Source organism: Aethalodelphis obliquidens, unplaced genomic scaffold, assembly GCF_003676395.1.
Source record: "Aethalodelphis obliquidens isolate GAN/ISIS:26980383/991018 unplaced genomic scaffold, ASM367639v1 scaffold28, whole genome shotgun sequence".
In the NCBI taxonomy this organism is placed as follows: Eukaryota; Metazoa; Chordata; class Mammalia; order Artiodactyla; family Delphinidae; genus Aethalodelphis; species Aethalodelphis obliquidens.
In genome coordinates, this window is record NW_020837972.1 from 1,233,577 (window position 1) to 1,254,795 (window position 21,219).

The window sequence follows — 21,219 nt, forward strand, 5'->3', positions numbered from 1 at the left end:
CTTATAACGTCAAACGCTCGTCATCAGGATGATTATAGAAATGCCTGAATATACGCCCATGCTTAAACATTAAAAATGTCTGTAACAGGCTCACCGATGAGAAAGAGCCCAAAAGATATGTCTTAGCGATTTTTTTTCAGAGGATTTAGTTTTAATCTCCAGGAGAAAAATTCCATCTTTCAGTAGACTCGCTCAGGCACCTCCTTGGACAGCACGCGCAGGCCGGCGGCTCGGGGGCCTCGGGGCCCTAGGCAGGGCAAGTGCGAGAGGAACTGGTGGTGTCTACGCGGTGCTTGTAGATTCTTCTGCGTGGAGCCATGGGAGGCCTGGAGAAGAAGAAGGTGATGGGCGAGAGGCCAGGGCGGGTCTGGGGCAAGGGGGACGGGGGTGCCTCAGGAGGTAGGAGACGGGAGCGATGGAGCCCGGGGACTGCGCCTTTCTCCGGCCTTGGATCCTCGTGGGTGCAGAAGCGGCTGGGATCAACGCGACAGGAGACAGCAGGCAGAAGGGGTTCGAGGATGGGCGAGGACGGCAGTACTTGTTCTGTAAAATAGGGGAAAGAACCCTGGAGTAGAGCTGTGAAAGAGCGTTGAGGTTACCAAGCAGAGCTGCACCCCAAAACAGGCCGAGCCGGAGGATAACTTTACTGAAAGTGATGAACATTACGTAGAGCTCACCATTATTTCGAGCTCATCATCTCTAAAACTTGTGACTCCCTTTTCTGCTGAATCAGGCTTTGTCCTGGACATTGGGGATGGGAGATATAATCAACTAGTTGTGGTCCCTGCATTCGTGGAGCTCACTTTCTAGTGGGGAAGCTGGACACTAAAGTAAATAACCAAATAAAATGATCACAAACAAGCCTGGCAGCGGAAACTAAGTGCCAAGGCCTTCGGGTGGAAAAGGCTTGCTGTGTGCAAGGAATTAAAGGATATCAGCTTGGCTGGGGTATAGTAAACCAAGAGGAGAGTGGCATCTGGTGAAGTTGCGGTTGGACAGGGACCAGGTCACGCAAGGCCTGTCAGGCACAGTGAGGAGACTGATTTTATTCAAAAAGCAGTAAGAATCAATTGAGGGGGGAGTAATATCTGTTTTTTAAGGAGTTGTTCTTGTTGCTGTATGGAGAATCACCTTGATGGCATGAAGAGATTAGAGAGGGGATGGGGATGAGGATGAGGAAGATGTAGTTGCCTCGATTGTTTCTGTCAGCTGGAAAGTTCCTGCTGCCAATCTGTTTTTAATCCAGCTGTTGAGCTAAGTGCTAGTGATTGGAACTACAAAGATGTAACATTGAAAACCTGACTTTGAGGTACAGGTGCAGATATGTAAACAAATCATGACAGTTTTTGTCGTTGTTGTTTGTTTGTTTTGTTTTGGCCACGCCCAGCGTCTTGCGGGATGGAACCCGGGCCCGTTCAATGGAAGCTTGGAGTCCTAACCACTGGACCACCAGGGAAGTCCCAACAACTCATGACAGTTTTTAAAGCAGGGTTTCACAACCGTTTTGACATTTTGAGCCAGATAACTGTTGTGGGGAGGGTTGTCCTGTGAGTTGTGGGATGTTTAGCAGCATTCCTGGCCTCTTACCCCCTAGGTGCCAATAGCATCTAACAGCCCAAAATGCTGAATACACCGCCATACATCCAGGGAGTAAAGTCACCCCAGTTGACTTTAATTATCCCCTTAATGTTTGAAAGAATAAGAATGGTGACAGTGTAGGGCAATAGAAAACAATTTTAATGAAAGAATGAAAGCAACTTCCCTAAGACAGTCTAAAAGTCATCTTTGTACCCTCAGAACTTGGCGCGGGCCTGATCCCCAGTAGACAATGTCTAAAGGGAAGAATGAATGAAGGGCATGTTTCGTGACTGTGGGATTATTCATAAACATACCCCTCAGAAGGCTACAGGTTTGTCCCTTTAGAGCTGGACCTGGCCATTGAGGCCTATGCTGTCTTAATCCAGAGGAAGACCTCGTTTGGGAAGGACGTGCTTGGTTAGCATTGCAGGGAGCTGGTACAGTGCACTGCTGCTCTATCAGGGATACAGACGTGTGAGTGTGAGGCAGCGTCTTAGCACCACAGATGTCCAGATGGTTGCACAACACAACATGCTCTTTGGGTGCAGGTAGAGACCAGGCCTTTTGTCTTCATTACCTCCTAACATCTAGCTAAACACTTGGAACATAGTAGAGGTCTTGTGATTGTCTGTTGAATGAATGAGGAAGGAGAGAGGCTGTGTGGCTTAGAGTGTGCATTTTCAACTGGATGGTGTCATGCCGAAGGGAACAGAAATTGGTTGGGGGACATCTTAGACATTACAATGATGTGTAGCCCTCAGAAGGACCACATTACAGAAACATCTACAGTGTACCTGTGGTATTAACATTTTGTGGGGCTGTGAGAGAGGGTGATTAAAGGGGAGAAAAGGTCTAAAAAGGCCTCTGGTGGTGGAGGGGTGGTTATAATGAAAAAGAAGTTGAGAACACTGGCTTAGTGGATGAGGCACTCAGGTTCTGGACTTGGACCTAGGTCTGAATCCAGCCCCAGCTCTTAAAAAGCTATGTGATCTGGGCAGGTTATTTTACTGAGCCTGTTTTCCTCCCTTGTGAAATGAGAATTTTAATGGCACCCACCTCACAGTGTTGTGGGGATTAAATGAATAATGTGTGCAAATCAGTAATCATAATGGTCAGTACTTACAGCCACTACTAAGTGCTTGGCATAGCACCTGATCCACAGCAACCTCATGGTCCTGCATCGTGCAGATGTGTGTGTCCTCCTCTGTGCTGACAACTGCAGGGACAGTGCAGGAGCGCTCCGTCCCCACAGCCTCTTGGCCATTTATCCAGAGTAATAGTCGCCTCTTGCATGAGCAATGTCCAGAGGTTGCTCTCCGTCATTGTAATCATTGCTAATGGAGAATTGATTTTATCCTCCCCAAGTATGAACGAGGCGCTGCTACCAACTACATCACCCGAAACAAAGCCCGGAAGAAGCTGCAACTGAGCCTGGCCGACTTCAGGTGAGGTTGGAGAGGAGAGGGGGACTTCGGGTGCCTGGCCAGTGAAAACTCAGCCACATCCCTCTCTTAACTGCACTGCTGCAAACTCTGTCTGGGATTCTGCTATTCCTTCTCTTTCTTGCCTGGCTTTGCTTTAGTGAGCTGTGCTTTGCCAGGTGTGGTCCACAGGGAAGCTGGAGAACTGGGTCATGTCACCCTGAGTCATCAAAATGGGCCCACTGGTGCAATGCACTGCTGCTCTCTTATCTGGGTCTTTGTCACCCATCCTCTCCCTTCTGGCAGTAGTGACCCCTGATCCTGCAGCTTGTGGTTCTCAGCTCCTTGGAGAGTCCAGTCCAGACTCTTCCACAGCCTGCGTCCTGCTGCCTGGCTCACTTTTCATCTTCCAAACGCACCCAGCACTTCCCACTCTTACAGCCGCTGTCCTTCTTAAGATTCTCTTCCCTCTGCCCTTTATAGGCAGACCTTGGAGATATTGTGGATTCAGATTCACACCATTGCAATAAAATGAATATCACAATGAAGCGGTTTCCCAGTGCATATAAAAGTTACATTTACACTCTACTGTAGTCTGTTAAGTGTGCAGTAGTTTTATGTCTAAAAGAAATGAACATGCATTAATTTAAAATACTTCATTGCTAAAAAATGCTAATCATTATCTGAGCATTCAGTGAGTGGTAAGCTTTTTGCTGGTGGAGGGTCTTGCCTCGATGTTGACGGCTGCCGACTGATCAAGGAGGTGGTTGCTGAAGGCTGGGCTGGCTGTGACAGTTTCTTTTTTTTTTTTTTTTTTGCGGTACGCGGGCCTCTCACTGTTGTGACCCCTCCCGTTGCGGAGCACAGGCTCAGCAGCCATGGCTCACGGGCCTAGCCGCTCCATGGCATGTGGGATCTTCCCGAACCCGGGCACGAACCCGTGTCCCCTGCATCGGCAGGCGGACTCTCAACCAGTGCACCACCAGGGAAGCCCTGTGACAGTTTCTTAAAATAAGACCACAGTGAGGTTTGCCACGTTGATTGACTCTTCCTTTCGTGAATCATTTCTCTGTAGCACACAGTGCTATTTGACAGCATTTTACCCACAGTAGAACTTCTGTCAGAATTGGAGTCGATCCTGTCAGACTCTGCTGCTGTTTTATCAACTAAATTTATGTAATATTCTAAATCCTTTGTTGTCATTTCAGCAATTTCCACAGTAGATTCCATCTCAAGAAACCGCTGTCTTCACTCATTTATAAGAAGTACTCCTCATCTGTTAAAGTTTTATCATGAGATGGCAGCAATCCAGTCACACCTTCAGGGTCCACTTCTAATTCTAGTTCTCTTGCTGTTTCCACCACATCTGCAGTTACTTCCTCCACTGAAGTCTTGAACCCCTCAAAGTCATCCATGAGGGTTGGAAGCAACTTCTTCCAAACTCCTGTTAATGTTGATATTTTTATCTCTTCTGAATCACGAAAATTCTTAACGGCATCTAGAAGGGTAAATCCTTTCCAGAAGGTTTTCAATTTACTTTGCCCAGATCCATCAGAGGAATCACTGTCTATGGTGGCTATAGCCTTATGAAATGTATTTCTTAATAAGACCTGAAAGTCAGAATTAGTCCTTGATCCATTGGCTGCATAATGGATGTTTTGTTAGCAGGCATGAAAACATTAATCTCATTGTACATCTCCATCAGAGCTCTTGGATGACCAGGTGCATTGTCAATGAGCAGTAATATTTTGAAAAAACAAAAAACTTTTTTCTGAGCAGTAGGTCTCCAGGGTGGGCTTAAAATAGTCATTGACCATGTTTTTTGTTTTGTTTTTTTAAATTTATTATTTATTTTTGGCTGCTTTGGGTCTTCATTGATGCTCATGCTTTCTCTAGTTGCGGCGAGCAGGGGCTACTCTTTATTGCAGTGTGTGGGCGTCTCATTGCGGTGGCTTCTCTTGTTGCGGAGCACGGACTCTAGGTGCACGGGCTTCAGTAGTTGTGGCTCACGGGCTCTAGAGCGCAGTCTCAGTAGTTGGTGGCGCATGGACTTAGTTGCTCCACGGCACGTGGGATCTTCCTGGACCAGGGCTCGAACCCGTGTCCCCTGCATTGGCAGGTGGATTCTTAACCACTGCACCACCAGGGAAGCCCCTGACGTTGTTTTTTGTAAACAGATGTGCTGTTATCCAGGCTTTGTTGTTCCATTTATAGAGCACAGGCAGAGTAGATTTTAGCATAATTCTTAAGGGCCCCAGGATTTTCAGAATGGTGAATGAGCATTGGCTTCACCTTAAAGTCACCAGCTGTGTTATCCCATAACAAGAGAGTCAGCCTGTCCTTTGAAATTTTGAAGCCAGGCATTGACTTCTCTCTAGCTAGGAAAGTGCTAGTAGGCATCTTCTTCTAATATAAGGCTGTTTCATCAACATCGAAAATCTGTTGTTTAGTTCATTATCTTAACTAGATCTGGATAACTTGCTTCAGCTTCTACATCAGCACTTGCTGCCTCACCTTGTACTTTCATGTCCTGGAGATTGCTTCTTTCCTTAAAGCTCATGAACCATCCTCTGCTAGCTTCAGAGTTCATCCTGCAGCTTCCTTACTTCTGTCAGCCTTCATAGAATTGAAGAGAGTTAGAGTCTTGCTCTGGATTAAGCTTTGGCTTAAGGGAATGTTGTGGCTGGTTTGATCTTCTGTCCAGACCACTAAAACTTTATATCAGCAATAAGGCTGTTTTGCTTTCTTATCGTTTATGTGTTCACGGGAGTAGCTCTTTTAATTTCCTTCAAGGGCTTTTCCTTTGCATTCACAACTTGGCTGGCTGCGGTGCAAGAAACCTAGCTTTCGACCTGTCTTGGCTTTCACCATGCCTTCCTCACTAAGCTTAATCATTTCTAGCTTTTGATTTAAAGTGAGAGATGTGGGACTCTTCCTTTCACTTGAACACTTAGAGGCCACTGTAGGGTTATTTGTTGACCTCATATCAATATTGTGTCCCAGGGAGTAGAGAGGCCTGAGTAGAGGGAGAGAGACTGGGGAATGGCAGGTCGGGTGGAGCAGTCAGAACACACACAACATTTATTGATGAAGTTCACCATCTTGTATGGGTGCTATTCGTGGTGCCCCCAAAATGATTACAATAGCAACATCAAAGATCACTGATCACAGATCGCTATAACATATAATAATGATGAAATAGTTTGGAAATATTGTGAGAATTCCAAAAATGTGACACAGAGACATGAAGGTGAGCAAATGTTGGAAAAATGGCGCCGATAGACTTGCTCAATGCAGGGTTGCACAAACCTTCAATTTGTTTAAAAAAAAAAAAAGAAAATGCAATTACCTGCAAAGTGCAATAAAGTGAAATTCAATAAAATGAGGTATACCTCCATGTGGCTGAAATGTTGATTTGTCAGCAAGGCCTTTCCTGACTCTCCTTGCTAAAAGAGGTACCTACCAGTTGGCCCCTGTCAATATCCTGATTGTTTCCTTTCTGGTGCTTGGGACTGTCTGCACTATGTTTGTCGGGAACTTGTCACTGTCGGACTCCTGCACTAGAAAGTGAGTTTTCCAAAGGGCAGGGCTCCTGTGTTCTCTGTTCACTGCAGTTTTCCAGGCCCAGCGTGCCCAGTGCTCAGCACGTTTGCTGATAGAAGGAGTGGCCTTTGTCTTCCAGGCGGCTGTGCATCCTGAAGGGCATTTATCCCCATGAACCCAAACACAAGAAGAAGGTCAACAAGGGCTCCACGGCAGCCCGAACCTTTTACCTTATCAAAGACATCAGATTCCTCCTCCATGAACCCATTGTCAACAAGTTCCGGGAGTACAAGGTGAGGCCTGGGCTCTAGGGTCTGGATGGGGCCCTTCCCAGCTCTATGCAGACCCACTAACACTGACCTTGGGCAAATCGTTTGATCTCTCTGAGCAAGCCTGTACATAGGGTGAGGTAATTCTACCTCAAAAGGGTGTCAGGGGGATTGACTGAGATCTTAGGTGTGGAAATCATTTACATAGAACCTGACCAATGATTAATGCATTACCTGTCATACTTTTCCCCTGGTTCTTTTGGAGAAGGGTAAATGTATTGCCTCTGAGGCAAAGATTGTGGTCTTTCAGGGGCTCTCTGGTGTGTTTTCTGCCCAAATAAACCACTCCTATTCAGGTTCTTTCTGGAATTGTTCCCAGGAGACCAAGCTTTTCATTCCTCAAATAGAAACGATTAAATGCTTAAATACTGCAGGGAAAGAAGAAACTTAATTATACCAAATGCAAATAATTGAAAGTAGACTGCTGTTACTGTAGCCTTTGCCGAGCAGCAGGGCCAGGCTGTGGGGTACAGCTGCTGGTAGCCCTCTCGCCAGAGCTGGCCGAGGTGGGCGGCTGGACCTGTCCTGCTGCTGGGTTTTCCAGACACCCCAGCTCATTGCATTGGAACTGGGCCCCTTGTGGGACTGGCTGTCTCAGAGCTGCTGTTTACAGTCTCAGCGCAGGTGGCCTCTGAGCCTCTGAAGAAGTGCTCGGGGGAGGCAGTTGGTCAGTTTAGAGGATTTTCTGGGGCCACCATTGGCCTCAACTGCATTTTCTCGTGTGGCCCAGCCCCACATGTGGGCCCGAGGCTCGTTTCACACACATGCGGACTGGTGTTTCTGGCCCAGCCTCCTGGCCCTGGTCTGTCTCACTTCTCAGTTGGAAAATAGGGCTGAAAACGTTATACTTTCACGTAAACATGCGGAGTCAGCCCGTCTGAATGCTTATCCCTGTTCATCTGTCAGCGGGATGCAGTGGGGTGGCTCTGTCGTCAGTCTGGGTCAGGTTCGCTGCTCCGTGAAGGTGGCTGTTGTGCAAACCCCGGGCTGAGGGGGCAGATCGTGCTGGCAGACAGCCGTGGTCGGAGAGCCCTCCTACCCCAAGCATCCCTCCTCCACGGAAGGGGTGTACGGGAGCCGTTGGCCCCACATCAGCGGTCTCCTCCTCTCTCCCAGGTGTTCGTCCGGAAGCTGCGGAAGGCCTATGGGAAGAGTGAGTGGAACACGGTGGAGCGGCTGAAGGACAACAAGCCCAACTACAAGCTCGACCACATCGTCAAGGAGCGGTGAGCCGGGGGTTCTGACCTGGTGCTGGGGGTACAGTGGGGAACGGGGCCGAGACCCTGCTCACAGAGCTGGCGTCCTGTTGGAGGAGGCAGACCAGAAAACAAACTGCCAAGTTGTTCTAATGGTTGCAAGTCCACACGAGTGCCACGAGGGATGCTCTCCAGGAAGGGAGCTGGAGGACGCACGTTAGTTACAGGCTTGTCAAAGGAGGTCTCTGGGGGAAGACAGTTGAGCCAGCCAGGAGAGGCATGGTTCAGGCAGAGCAAACAGCAAGTGCAAACGCCCTGTGGTGAGAGAGAGCCGGAGTCCTGGGGGTATGCGTGGGGTGCATGGTCAGTCCTGGAAGACGTGACTGGACACCTCTGATCTCAACTGTTTCTTGCCCATCCTTCTCAGCAGTCCCCGTCATTCGTTGACTAAATCAGTGGGGACACTTGGCAATGTCTGGAGGCACTTCTGCTTCTCCTGACTTGGATGGCAGGGGGTCTACTAGTATTTAATTAGTAGAGGCCAGGGATGCTGCTCAGCACCCTGTAGTGCACAGGACAGCCCCCACGACATGGGACAACCTGGCCCACAATGTCAGTGGTGGTAAGGTGCAGAAACTCTGGGCTAACTGAATGTCTGCCTTCTCTTGGTGGCTGTTGGCCCTGGGAACACTTAGCTCCAGGCTGGATGGACTTGGCTTCGTTGAGTCGGGCCAGCCATGGGCTAGCAGGGCAACAGCCTTGGCCTGGGAGCTCGACAGCAGGTGTTCTCACCCCAGCCCGTGGCCACGAGCTGGGCAGTCCACGAACTGCTCCTGCTCCGAGCAGGTCCTCCTCTAACAGAGAGATGACGCGTGTGACACAGCTGTCCTGTGGAACAAATGAAAAAAAAAAAATGCGCAAGAAAAAAGCAAGTGTCTGGATTCATGTGCACACTAGATGGCAGTATGGTGGCATTCCCATTCTGCGTCACCTCCTTCTCCTCAGCCCTTGCTTAAGAAAGAATGGCCAGTGCTGTTTCTAGGAAAGGCCCGGGTTGTTGGGTTTGTCTGTGAGGTGCAGAGCGAGGAAACTTCGAGGCACAAGAGGGGGCTGATTGAGTCTTTGGCCTCTGAACCAGGATACCAAGTGCCTCTCTTGTTCTGAGAGGTCCCTGCGGACCTTTCTTCTGTTTTGCTCTGTGTCTGAAGACCTGGCTGGCCCCTCCTGACTCATATTTCTCTGACCTCAGAGCCAAGTGGGCACATCCTGGTTCCGTGTTCCTCCGGAAGCTGTGGGGAGGTTGGCGCTGCCAGGCCCCAGGGCGTTGCCCAGCTCCCTGTTCAGGAGATGGCGGTGGCAGGGCCTGGGGTGGGGCAACGAGTTCAGGGGCCCCTCAGAGCCCAGGCTGTGCGACCCTACGAGCGCCACCCTCCTGGCCACGCAGGTACCCCACGTTCATAGATGCCCTGCGGGACCTGGACGACGCCCTCTCCATGTGCTTCCTCTTCTCCACCTTCCCACGGACCGGCAAGTGCCACGTGCACACCATCCAGCTGTGCCACCGGCTGGCCGTGGAGTTCATGCACTACGTCATCGCCGCCCGTGCCCTGCGCAAGGTGAGCCCGGGGCCACCCAGTGGGGCCCAGCCCCCCGCCCCGCACCCCCATGTCCTCACCACGCTGTCCCCGCTCCACCGCAGGTCTTCCTGTCCATCAAAGGCATTTACTACCAGGCCGAGGTGCTGGGCCAGCCCATCGTGTGGATCACGCCCTACACCTTCTCCCACGATGTGAGTGTGCCCACAGGGAAGGGTTGTGCAGGGACCGTTGCTCCCTCTCTGCTTCCTAGACAGAGATAATGGTGTGGGTGAAGGGGGGCTCTTCCTGTCCTGCAGAACCAGCTGGGTTCCTGAGTGCCGGACAGGGCAGTGGCGGGGGGGGGTGTGGTACAGAATTGTAACAAGAGCCCGAGCCAGCCTGACTCCAGTACCTTCTAGCTGGTTGACCTTGGACGTGTTCCCTTACCTCTCTGTGCCCAGTTAATAACATGCTTCCACCTTCTAAGCCTTGTTGTGAGGATTTGAGGGAAAAAAGCTTTAAAAGTGCCTGGTGCTTGGCCCTCGGGGGTTGCAGAACCAACAGTGAGCGGCCACCAGGGCCGAGCACTGCCTGTATACACGGCCCTGCCCTCCAACCTGCTAGGTGCTCACCCCGCTCTGCCACCCCCACTCCTGTGCCCCACCCAGAACTGGGGACTGTGTGAGATTGGGGAGGATGAGCACAAGAGGAGTACTACTTATTACTGGCACTATTTCTTACTCATCTTTCTTTTTAAGACTGTGAGAATTTTTGGCAGGATCCGTTGAGAGAAATCTTGGTTTGGCCTCCGTATGGGGGTTGTTAGCCTCTAGTCTCCCACAGGGTCTCAGGCTTGGCGCCTGACTTATCCTGCTGTGGGCCTGCATTTGGCCTTGCTTCCTGCTTGTGCCTTGAGTGAGAACTGGTGCCTTCAGTGGAGACTCAGCTGGACGGCAGGTTTGCTGGCCAGGCAGCGGGGGCTGGTGGTCTGGGTCCCCTGGGCCACTGCTGATTACTCTGGGCTGGGGGCCACAGGCTGGAACCCCCGCTGAGTGCAGAGCAGCAGTGACAATTGGTGGCAGCCTGTGGTCTTTGTGGGTGAGAGGTGCTCGGCCCTCAGCAGTCCCTGTGCCCACTCCCTGGGGGCAGGTGTGTGTGCAAGTCTGTGCTCTTCCTTCTTCCCCTCTCTGTCCCTCCTCTCCTCTGTCCTTCCTGCCTTCTCTGCCCTGCCTTCCCTCCTTCCTCTCTGCCCCTCCCTCTCCTTCCTTCTCTCTGATGTCCCACCCCCTCACTGCTCAGACTGGTCTTTGTCTGTACTGCCAGTGGTGAATAGGGCCCTGTGGAGGCCGGCCTCCACACAGCTGGCCCTGGAGGAACGGGGGAGGGCACGGGCCACCCCTTCCTCCTTCCTCTCTGGCCAGCTCACTGCCACTGCTTCCTCTCAGCAAGAGGATGGGGGACCAGCCCTGGGTCATATTTGGGGCCCCTGTGCAGCCAGTGCTGGGCTCCTGGCAGCAGGACCCAGGCAGGTAGCGGGGCCCAGGGGGCTGCTGTGCTGTGGGGCAGTCACCGCTCACGTGCTCGCAGGCCCGTCAAAGGCCCTGGTGGATGCTCATGGAAGGACTGAGGTAACAGTGGGGGACAGGTGGGGCACCTCTTGGCCCCTTTACCCCCACAGCCCAGTCACTGCCTGTTGGCAGGATGTAGAAACAGCTCAGCGTCACAGGCGCACAGGCACAGAAGGGATGCTGTGATCATTACTGATTTCATCATCGCTTGGCGTATCCCCCTGTCCAGGTCTCAGAAGTTGGCCAGGCTGGCCTGGCCTCTCTGGTATGCCAGGCAGTGCTGCTCAAGGGTCGAGGCACTTTGGTTTGGGTCTCAGATCCTTGCCCTGTTTTGTTTTATCAACTCCTCAAGGTTTAAGACGAGCCCTCCCGTGTCCCCCGCTTGCTCTGTGTTTTTGCCCCAAGCAGGCAGCATTTCTCAGGAGCTCCCTGGGGCTGCGCCAGGCAGCTGCCCAGCCTGTCCTGGGTCCTCGGGTTGTGCCTTTGTCTCCGGCTCGGGCCCAAGGCAGGGTTGCTGAATTCTGAGTATCTGTCCGAAGGCTCCTGCCAGGGCTCGTAGGTGCTGAGTGCCGCCCGCCCACTACCCCCACCCAGGCAGATGGGCTGATCCAGGGCCACCTTTCCCAGCCAGGCCCCCAGGTGCTCATGGGCTGGCCCCAGAAAAGACAGTAAATGGAAATTACGGGATGGCTAAGGGAGCAGGCGTGAGCGGCCTCTGCAAGAACAGAAGTCTGCCTTGCAGGGTGAAGGGGAGAGCTGGGGCAGGGAGCGGGGGCACCAGCCTGTCCCGGGAACCTCGTGACAAAGGCTTCCCTCTTCTCACTCCTAGCATCCCCTTTATGGCACGGGGATCTGGCACTGGTCTCCAGGACAAGCCTTGGGACCCTTGTCCAGAGCCTCACTGGTGCCCAGAATGCTCCTGGGTAGGGCCATGCCACACAGCCTCTTCTCCTGGGGCAGAGCTCCGAAGGCGGGGCCACCCTGGAGGAGCTCCTGGTCCTTGGGCACCTGGAGCCCCCACCCCACATGGGTTGTCAGTGCCATCTTTGCACTGACACTGCTGATGCGTCTCTGTGTCCCCAGCACCCAACAGACGTGGACTACAGGGTCATGGCCACCTTCACCGAGTTCTACACTACCCTGCTGGGGTTCGTCAACTTCCGCCTCTACCAGTCGCTTAACCTGCACTACCCTCCCAAGGTAGGCCCCGGCCCAGCCCAGCACCTTCTCCTCACCGGGCAGAGGCCACGGCCTCTCTCCCCACGTGGAGGTGGGGGCTAGGGGCATCCTCTTCCTCTGACCTTCCCCTTGCCTCCCAGCTCGAGGGTCAGGCTCATGCAGAAGTGAAGGCCAGCGAGGACACCTATGCTTTGGACTCCGAGAGCTCTATGGAGGTGAGAGAGGCTTCCAGCGTTGGCCCTGCATCCCCCAGAAGGGTGGTTCCTGGCCTGGGGGTGGAGGCGGTCATGGCTAGACAGGTGGTCTCAGGGCTTACCCTCAGAACCCAAACCCACTGATACCCGGCCAAGAACTGCCAGCGCTACCCCTCCCCACCCGCAAGCAGCATCCCTGAAACCCTGCTGCTTTCCCACAGAAACTGGCCTCTCTCAGTGCCAGTCTGGCCCGTGTGGTGGTGCCTGCGGAGGAGGAGGAAGCCGAGGTGGATGAGTTTCCTGCTGACGGGGTGAGGACTGCGCTGCCCTCTGGAAGCGGGGGTTGGGGAGGCGGGCGGACTGAGGGGTTTAGAAGGAAGCTGGGGAGGGGCTCGTCTCCAGCCTCTGCCTCCAGTGGGGTGCGAGCAGGCCTGATAGTGTGAGCAGCCCCTTTTCTCGGCAGGAGATGGTGGCGCAGGAGGACTGCAGGAAGGAGCTGGAGGCTCAGGAAAAGCACAAGAAGCTCTTTGAGGGCCTGAAGTTCTTCCTGAACCGTGAGGTGCCCCGGGAGGCCCTGGCCTTTGTCATCAGGTGGGGAGCCTGACGGCACTGGCTCTGCCATACTGGGCTGGGTCCTGCCGTAGACAGCGCAACCCTGGACGCCCATCGGTAACAATGGGCTGGCGTCAGTATCCGCTGCTTAGGGCTGTTGTGAGGATTCAACAAGATGGGTGTGGAAAACTCAGCACACCCCAAGCACGTGGAAAGCACCCATTAGAGGGCAGCTGGCATCACTTCCTCACCAGCTTAGGGCAGAAGGTCTCCCCTGGGCCAGCACTGGAGGCGTCGGCCAATTGAAGGGGGGGTTCCTGGGGTGGGGAGGGGACAGGTGTGTCCTAGGAGCGTGAGCTTGTGGGCCAGTGGGTTCCAGGGTGGGCACCTCATGCCTCAGTACCCTCATGGGCTCCCCCTGTGCCTGTAGGAGTTTTGGAGGGAACGTGTCCTGGGACAAATCTCTGTGCATTGGGGCCACATACGACGTCACAGACTCTGGCATCACCCACCAGATTGTCGACCGGCCTGGGCAACAGACCCCCGTCATCGGCAGGTAGGCCCCCAAGGCCCTCGTCTTCCTCCGCCTGTTTGGGTTTCTGGGGGCGGAGGTCTGTCTCCAGGCCCCTGCAGATGCAGTGGGGTCTCGGGTGGCAACACGGCTTTCTCTGCCCTCACCCTGCGCAGGTACTACGTGCAGCCCCAGTGGGTGTTTGACTCCGTGAACGCCCGGCTCCTCCTCCCTGTGGCAGACTACTTTCCCGGGGTGCAGCTGCCTCCACACCTCTCGCCCTTCGTGTCAGAGAAGGAAGGTGATTATGTGCCCCCTGAGAAGCAGAAGTTGCTGGCCCTGCAGCGGGGAGAGCACCCAGGTGAGTGAAAGGGAGCTGGGCAGGGCGGGGTGGGCAGGCTCCTCCAGGCTGGCCTCGGCTCCAGGGGCTTCACCTGGCTGTTTCCCTTCTTGGCTACAAAGGTGGCAAGCTCCAGAGAACAGGGCAGCAGGGGTACAAAGCCCTTTAAACTCTCATCGGAGTAACGTGGCTTAGGAGGAGGAAACGTTTGTGTCTTATAATCCAGTGTTCCTTGATGTCCAGAGTGACTGAGCAGAATGGTCTGGAAGTTCCACGCGAGGCAGCAGAGCTGAGGGGTTGGGGGCCTGGAGTTTGCTCTGAAGGCAGCTGGGCCTGTGGTAGAGGTGCCAGAGGGCCTGTGGTCAGGATGGCCCTGCTCTGCCTTTGGAACGTCTGTGCCAAAGAGGGTGGTGCCTGGCGCCAGTTCTCACGCCACAAGGGGAAGAGCAGGCTCCCGGGTGTTCGTAATCCTCGGCTGTTTGTAGGAAATTTGAATGAATCTGAAGAGGAGGATGAGGAGGAAGATGATGAAGGTGATGGTGATGAAGAGGGAGGAAAAGAAGAGGAGGAGGAAGAAGACAAGGAGGCTGGTTCGGAAAGGGAGGAAGAGGCCCGACTGACGGCCCCGGAGGAGCCGAGGCTGGAGGGGAAGGTACCAGGGAGTTGATTGGGTTCTCGGCCTGGGAAGCAGCCCCACTGGCCACCTTGGTGCCAGAAGGGTGGGAGCCAGGGGGCTGGAGGTAGAGGGTGGGGGTCAACCTGCAACCACAAGTGTCCCCCCTGTGTCCCCAGAAGCCCAAGGTGATGGTGGGCACAGTGAAGCTGGAGGATAAGCAGCGGCTGGCCCAGGAGGAGGACAGTGAGGCCAAGCGCCTGGCCATCATGATGATGAAGAAGCGGGAGAAGTACCTTTACAACAAGATCATGTTTGGCAAGAGGCGAAAAATCCGCGAGGTGAGTCTCCCCGCCGCCTGAGGCTCCAGCTGGGGCCGCACAGCTGAGCTTCGAGGCCGGCTGGCTCTCCCGGGCAGTCTCTGGGCCCTTTTCTAGCATTTTTCTGACGTTGTCTGCCTGCCTTGGGCATCTTGGTGTCAGTCTCCTTCCTGCATCCGGTGGTTTCTGAGTCTGCTGGGATTGGGGGCCAGAGCTGCTGCAGCAGACTCGGGGCCTGCACTTCACAGAAGTGCGTGAAGCTGGAAGGACTGTGGGAGGTTTTGGTTCAGCTTCTGTTTTGTTTCCTCTCATTCACAGAGCCACATATGCTCAATATAAAAGAAAAAAATTTTTTAAGAGAGTCTGTGCATGCCAGAACTTTGTAATGGACGCAGAAGTGGCTCACAGTCTTGCCCTTGGGGTGATCTGTAGTAACAGCCCCCCAGGTTTCTTTGTGCATGTGATAACACAGATGTTACTTGGGGGGCATTGTGCTACACACGCAGGCAGAGCTGGTTTCATGGCACTTAGCTTTATTGCACTTCACAGATAACGAGTTTGTTACAGATGGAAGGTTTGTGGCAACTCTGTGTTGAGCAAATCTGTTTAGCACCATTTTTCCAGTATTTGCTCATTTCATGTCTCTGTGTCACCAGTGATGGTAATTCTCACAATATTTCTGACTTTTTCATTATTATTATATTTGTCATGGTGATTTGTGATCAATGTTCTTTGATGTTACTGTTGCAAAAAGACTATAATTCACTGAAGGCTCAGACGATGGTTAGGTTTTTTTTAGCAGTATCGTATTTTTTATTAACGTATATGCACAGTGTTTTTAGACATAATGCTATTGCCACTTAACAGACAACCGCATAGCATAAACAGAACTTTTATATGCCCTGGGAAACCAAAAAATTCACGTGACTCCCTTTATTGCAGTATTTGCTTTATTGGGGTGGTGGGTGGAATCCAACCCACAATATCTCCGAGGTCTGCCTGTAGGTTGTTCTGCTGTGTGTTTGTTATTTAACCACAGCATGAACTGTCCGTGGCATCATACAGTGCATGGCCTGTTCCCTGCTGACAGGATTAGGTTGTCTCCCTTTTATAGTCGTTCTCAGAGAACAGTCCTGAGCACCTCTCTTCCTACCTCCAAGTGTCTCTGCAGGGTAAAATCTTAGGAGTGTAATTGCCAGGTTGAAAGGCCACCTGTTTTGGAATAGATAGTGCCACATGGCCCCGGGGAAGGACTGTTCCAGGTCGACCCCACCCTAGCAGCTCCTGGTGAAGGTTTGAATGGCCCCCAGCTTTCCCAGGTGAAGGGGGTCAGTGGGGCAGTTGCCTCCAGCTCTGGGAGCCTGCAATCCTCCTGACTTGCTGTGGGCCCATAACTTCACAGAGTCATAAAGGCAGGGGTGAAGGCACGGTTCCTCACCTGAGGCTCTTCAGAGGGGTTTGCTTTTTCCCCTTGGTAATTTGCCTGTTAGCTTTCCTGGAAGCTCTGCTTTTAAGGGGTGGCCTTGAGTGGCAGAAGGGGGAGTCCCCTTCCCCGACCTCCCCCCATCACAGCTTAATCCTCCCCTTCTTCCTCACAGGCCAACAAACTGGTGGAAAAGCGGAAGGCCCACGATAAGGCTGTAAGGTCTGAGAAGAAGGCCAAGAAGGCAAGGCCGGAGTGAGTGGTGGCAGCCTCGCCATGGGTGAGGCCAGCTCCCGGAGGCTGGACTTGGCACAGGGACCCAGAGGGCCTGGGCTTGGTGACAGACCAGGGTCTTTTCTGTTTTCATCCTTCTCCTCCCTCTGCCGGCCCTGGCCTCCTCTCAAGATCTCTGGCTGGGCCCATGGACAGCCCCAGCCTCGCTCGGATGGAGCTCCCTGCTGGTGGCTGGGCAGAGAGGCCTCTGCCTCTCCTTGACCCCGCAATGCTCCCGGGGGTCAAGCGACACAGGGGGCGGGACCCAACCAGCCCCTCACTGACTGTTCCCATTCACCCTGGCTTTCTGCGTCCCCTCCCCCACACGTACGGTTGGACCCACGATTTTCCCAGTGCTCTGATGGGGGGTAGGGTGGGGAAGCATTTGTTATTAAATGCTGGAGTTCTGCAGCCAGTTGAATTCTGTGTTCGTGAGCCTTTCTGGGGTTGGAGAAGGGCCACCTAGTGCTCCAGGTTGGCCAGCCCTCAGTATTCACTGAGAGGAGCCGGTCACTGCTCAGAGCTTTCTGGCTGCCTGTGGATCCCTTGGGGTCCAAGGGTGCCAGAAGGTAGGTGCACATTCCAGCCCAGAGACTTTTCCTCTGTGAACATGCTTCCTCACGTGTAAGCTAAGCGTAGAAATTCTGGAGCCTTCCTCCCAGGCATGTGTGAAGGGTTCACTGATAATGTTTCAGAGAGTCACTAGTGTCAGGTGTCTGGTAGGTAAAGTACTCAGCAAACACCAACCGTGATTGTCATCACTTCCTGCTGGAGTCAGCGTGGGAGGTAAAAGCCAGTGTCTGAAGGATCTATGGGGCCTGAGTTGAGGGTACCTAGCTTTACCTTGTGGGCTTATGGGCAGAGCTGCCAATGACCCCCAATGTGGCTTTGCCAGCAGCTGGACTTGTAACCCTGGCTGGGCCATCCTTATAGCTTCCCACTTGACCCTGGCAGTGCCCTTGCAGAGGCCCAAGGGGACATGCCCTTGCCTGGACTGCCGGTGCCTCATGGCAGAGCCAGGGCCACTCAACCCCTCCCAGGTCAGGCAGGGAGATTCTGAATGCCCCCCCAGGGTGCTCCTGTGGGCTGAGTGCTCTCAGGAGCAGGGCACAGGATGGGGAAGTATGGGTTTGGAACTGGGCTCCTCCTTTGCCAAATCTAGGCATTTGAGGGCCTTGGCCCTCTGCCCCTCACTCTGTAGAAGTGCCCAGGCTCTATAGAACTCTTTTGGGCAGTGTCTTCAGACCCACCCTGTGCAGGGGGAAGGCAAGAGCTTGGGCAGGCTCTCTGGCTGAGGGAGTGGAGAACCTAGGGCTCCTGTCTCACTGGGCCTCACCGTGGGTGTGCTGTGGGTATCAGAGAGAGATTATGTTCCACTCTGACATGCTTCATGGTGTGTGTGAGGGGGGTGGTCTTCTAGAGTCAGGGACAGGGTCAGGGTCTCTGGAGCCAAAGTCTGCAGCCCTAGGGGATAACTTGGTCCTGCCTGGGTGCATGTACATCCCAGGGCCACGGCAGGGGTGCCAGGGCAAGGCCAGAGAGCGGGCCCATCAGATATGGAAAAATCCTGGACTTCCCTGGTGGCACAGTGGTTAAGGATCTGCCTGCCAATGCAGGAGACACGGGTTCGAGCCCTGGTCCGGTAAGATCCCACATGCTGTGGAGCAACTGAGCCTGTGCGCCACAACTACTGAGCCTGCGCTCTAGAGCCCACGAGCCACAACTACTGAGCCCTCATACCACAACTACTGAAGCCCGCGTGCCTAGAGGCCATGCTCCGTTAGAAGCCACCGCAGTGAGAAGTCCGCCCACTGCAATGAAGAGTAGCCCCTGCTCACCGCAACTAGAGAAAGCCTGCGCGCAGCAATGAAAACCCAACGCAGCCAAAAATAAATAGGAAAAAAAAAAGATATGGAAAAATCCCTGGCAGTCATGCTAACGTGGAATTTTCCCCATTCCGGAGTCACCCAGTAATGGCAGGGGCAGTGGGGCTCTGACGTGGCTTATGCCCCACTGGGTGGCCAGCTGGTTTTGCACTGCCCACAGCTGGAGCTGAGCATTCTCAGCTCCAGGCAGGCACTAATCCCCATCCTTGGGCCTGCTCCTCTGGGGTGAAGGAGGGAAGCCTGGGACTGGAAAGAGTCAGATCCTGAATGCGGCACCTGCATCCTGATGGCACTGTGCTCAGTGATGGGCACCTTGGAGGGGGGGCGTCAGCTGAGACCTCCCGGTGGTATGACCACCCCTACTCCTCTCATCCACATTTCAGATGCTAAAAATGTGTCCCCAGTTTGCACTGACTTTAGAGCCACAGGCCATATCTTCCAGTGAATAAAGTTAAGCAGCTAGTGTAGCCTCCTCCCTTTTCCCAGAGCTGGGCTGCCCTCACCATCACCGCGCCACCCCGTTTCCCAGGCACCCTCGAATCCTCTACGGAGCTGGGAGCTCAGCCGAGCCTCAGGGTCCGGCGGCAGGACAATGGCCCCGTTGGCACATCCGAGACAAACGCGCCTTGTTGGGCCAGCGGCGGGGGCGCGACGCTGCGCCCCGGCGCGCTGAATGCGGCTTCTGTGCGACCCGGGCAGGCGCAGAGGGGAGGGGAGGGGGCCGGGCCCCGGGGCGCCCATTGGCCGCGGCGCCGGGGGGGCCGGGCCAGGCTGGCGGCAGCACCTGGCCGGAGAGGTTGCGGCGGCGGCGGGGGCGGGAACATGGTCCAGGCCCGGCCGAGCAGGGGGACCCGGCGGGTACGCCCCGCCGCCTTAGTAAGCGCCCGGGCGGCGCGGCCCGGGGCCGAGCCTGCACGCCAAGGCCGAGAAGGACGGGGACAAGGTACGTCCTGGGGGCCCAGCACCCATCACCAGATTGCGCCCTGCCTCAGTCTACCCCCTGGGGTCCAAGCCCGCGCTGCCCACGCCCGGAACTGGGGCTGCGCACGCCAGACTCTAGACCTGAGTGGTGAGGGAGTGCTACACTACCGCTTTGGGGCTCACGCACCTGTCCGAGCTGACAGAGGGTGGGAAGGCTGGGGCCTGCGGGGGGGCGGGGAGGGGGGTGGCGCAGGTTGGTGCTCGCCCGGCCCTTGGTTTCTTCCCCACGGTCCCATTTCCAGGGTTTACCCAGTCCTTGGTCTTGGGGCGGGTGGGGCTGGAGCTGGGCTGGAACTGGGAGTTCATTAATCATTAATCTTGGACATGGTGCCAGAGCCCTGGGGGAGGAGGGGCAGGGATCTTCCCTCTTCCCACCAGCCCTCCCCAGAAGAGGGGCCGTCAGAGCAGGGGCTGGGCATCAGCGTAAATAATGGATCCCCTCTGCCTGGGGAAGGCCCTGTCCTCTACCGCTTAGGGGGCAAGGCCACCAAGGAAAGGCTTGTGGGAGTGGGATAAACTCTGGTATCCAGGAATGGCCCCGTAGGTAACCCAACAGTTCCCTTGTTCCCTGGACCAGTGCTCAGAAAGGGGGTCCATCTTGGTCTGCCCCCGTTGGTGCCAAGCCAAGGTGCTTTGGTAACATTACAGAACAAGGCTGTGGTTCCTTCCCAGCAGGGACCCCCTCCCACCTGCCTAGAGCAGGAGAGGTGATGGGCACACATCTGGCTGCAGTAACCCACACCAGTGGGAGGGAGGGAGAGAGGGTGACAGACCTGACACCTGATCACCTGGGTTGCCCCGGTGACAGGTGCCATGGAAATCCTCAGGAGGACAGTCCAGTTCCAGAATCCAACCTCTGCCTTTACAAAGAGGGTGACATAAGGCCCAGAGACGGTAAGGCCATGGGCAGGCCTGAGCTGGAACAGACCATGTGCTGCTGCATTGTCCCTTGCCCCTCAGAGGAGGCATTGTTACTAACCCTATTATCCAAGGGGGGAAACTGAGTTTCAGGGGGATTCGGTGACTTGCCCAAGGTCACATAGTTCAAATGTGGCTAAACTGACTCCAAATTCAGTGGCTTGCCCGAGTCCCCATTTCAGGACCCCAGCGTTGCTCAAGATCTGTCTGCCCTTCTGGGGTCCTAGCCTCTTAGACCTTCCATGGCTGCCCCCAGCCCCCAGCTCAGGACCCCTCCCCCCTTGCCTCCCTAGCTCCCAGCTCTGCCTGACACTCGGGGGGTGGGCAGGCTGCTACCCTGGGAGCAGAGACAACAGAGCCCTGTTCCCAGCTGCCACCTCGGACTGCTTCCTCCCTGCTTCTCACTTGGGCAGAGCCCTGCCTGAAGGAATCCCTGTGGACAAAGAAGCACGCCTGCCTCCTGTGCATCCCCTTGTCTGATGCGCATGGGTCTGATATTTGAGGGCATGGGTCCAATCCAGCAAGGGAGGAGTGTGTCCTTCCCTCTAGGCTTTAAGGGACTAATTGTGTCACCCTGGTGAAAGAGGCAATGATTAACCTGGGAGAACGATACACAGATGTTGGAATTCCAGGCATGGCAACAGGCTTGTGAAGGGCTTCTTGCTTCCCTCAGACTGAGCAAGGAATATGGACCATCCCTGTTTAGGAGCCCTGTCCTACTCCAGACAGGGAGGGCAGGATGGAGCAGAGCGCCCATGGGGGTCAGCAGGCTGGGGTCAGGGGAATAGCCAGGTGAGGAGTGATGGTTCAGAGGAAG

The 21,219-nt window shown here is 54.5% G+C and overlaps 1 protein-coding gene across 1 annotated transcript; it reads left to right on the top strand.

Annotated features, from left to right (window-relative positions):
• Positions 1 to 208: 208 nt before the first annotated feature.
• Positions 209 to 17,038, top strand: PES1 (pescadillo ribosomal biogenesis factor 1). The gene is made up of 15 exons (XM_027124304.1): positions 209 to 341; positions 2,944 to 3,023; positions 6,682 to 6,835; positions 7,988 to 8,097; positions 9,512 to 9,683; positions 9,767 to 9,856; positions 12,296 to 12,412; positions 12,532 to 12,606; positions 12,807 to 12,896; positions 13,049 to 13,176; positions 13,568 to 13,693; positions 13,825 to 14,009; positions 14,474 to 14,640; positions 14,781 to 14,942; positions 16,520 to 17,038. Exons 1-15 carry the CDS (start codon positions 318 to 320, stop codon positions 16,601 to 16,603), a joined length of 1,764 nt encoding a protein of 587 aa, XP_026980105.1. The 5' UTR covers positions 209 to 317; the 3' UTR covers positions 16,604 to 17,038.
• Positions 17,039 to 21,219: the final 4,181 nt, after the last annotated feature.

Coding starts and splice junctions, on each gene's coding strand:
- PES1 (XM_027124304.1), top strand. CDS start 318: ATGGGAGGCCTGGAGAAGAAGAAG. Junction 8,098..9,511: donor GACCACATCGTCAAGGAGCG/GTGAGCCGGGGG, acceptor CTGGCCACGCAG/GTACCCCACGTTCATAGATG. Junction 14,010..14,473: donor GCAGCGGGGAGAGCACCCAG/GTGAGTGAAAGG, acceptor GGCTGTTTGTAG/GAAATTTGAATGAATCTGAA.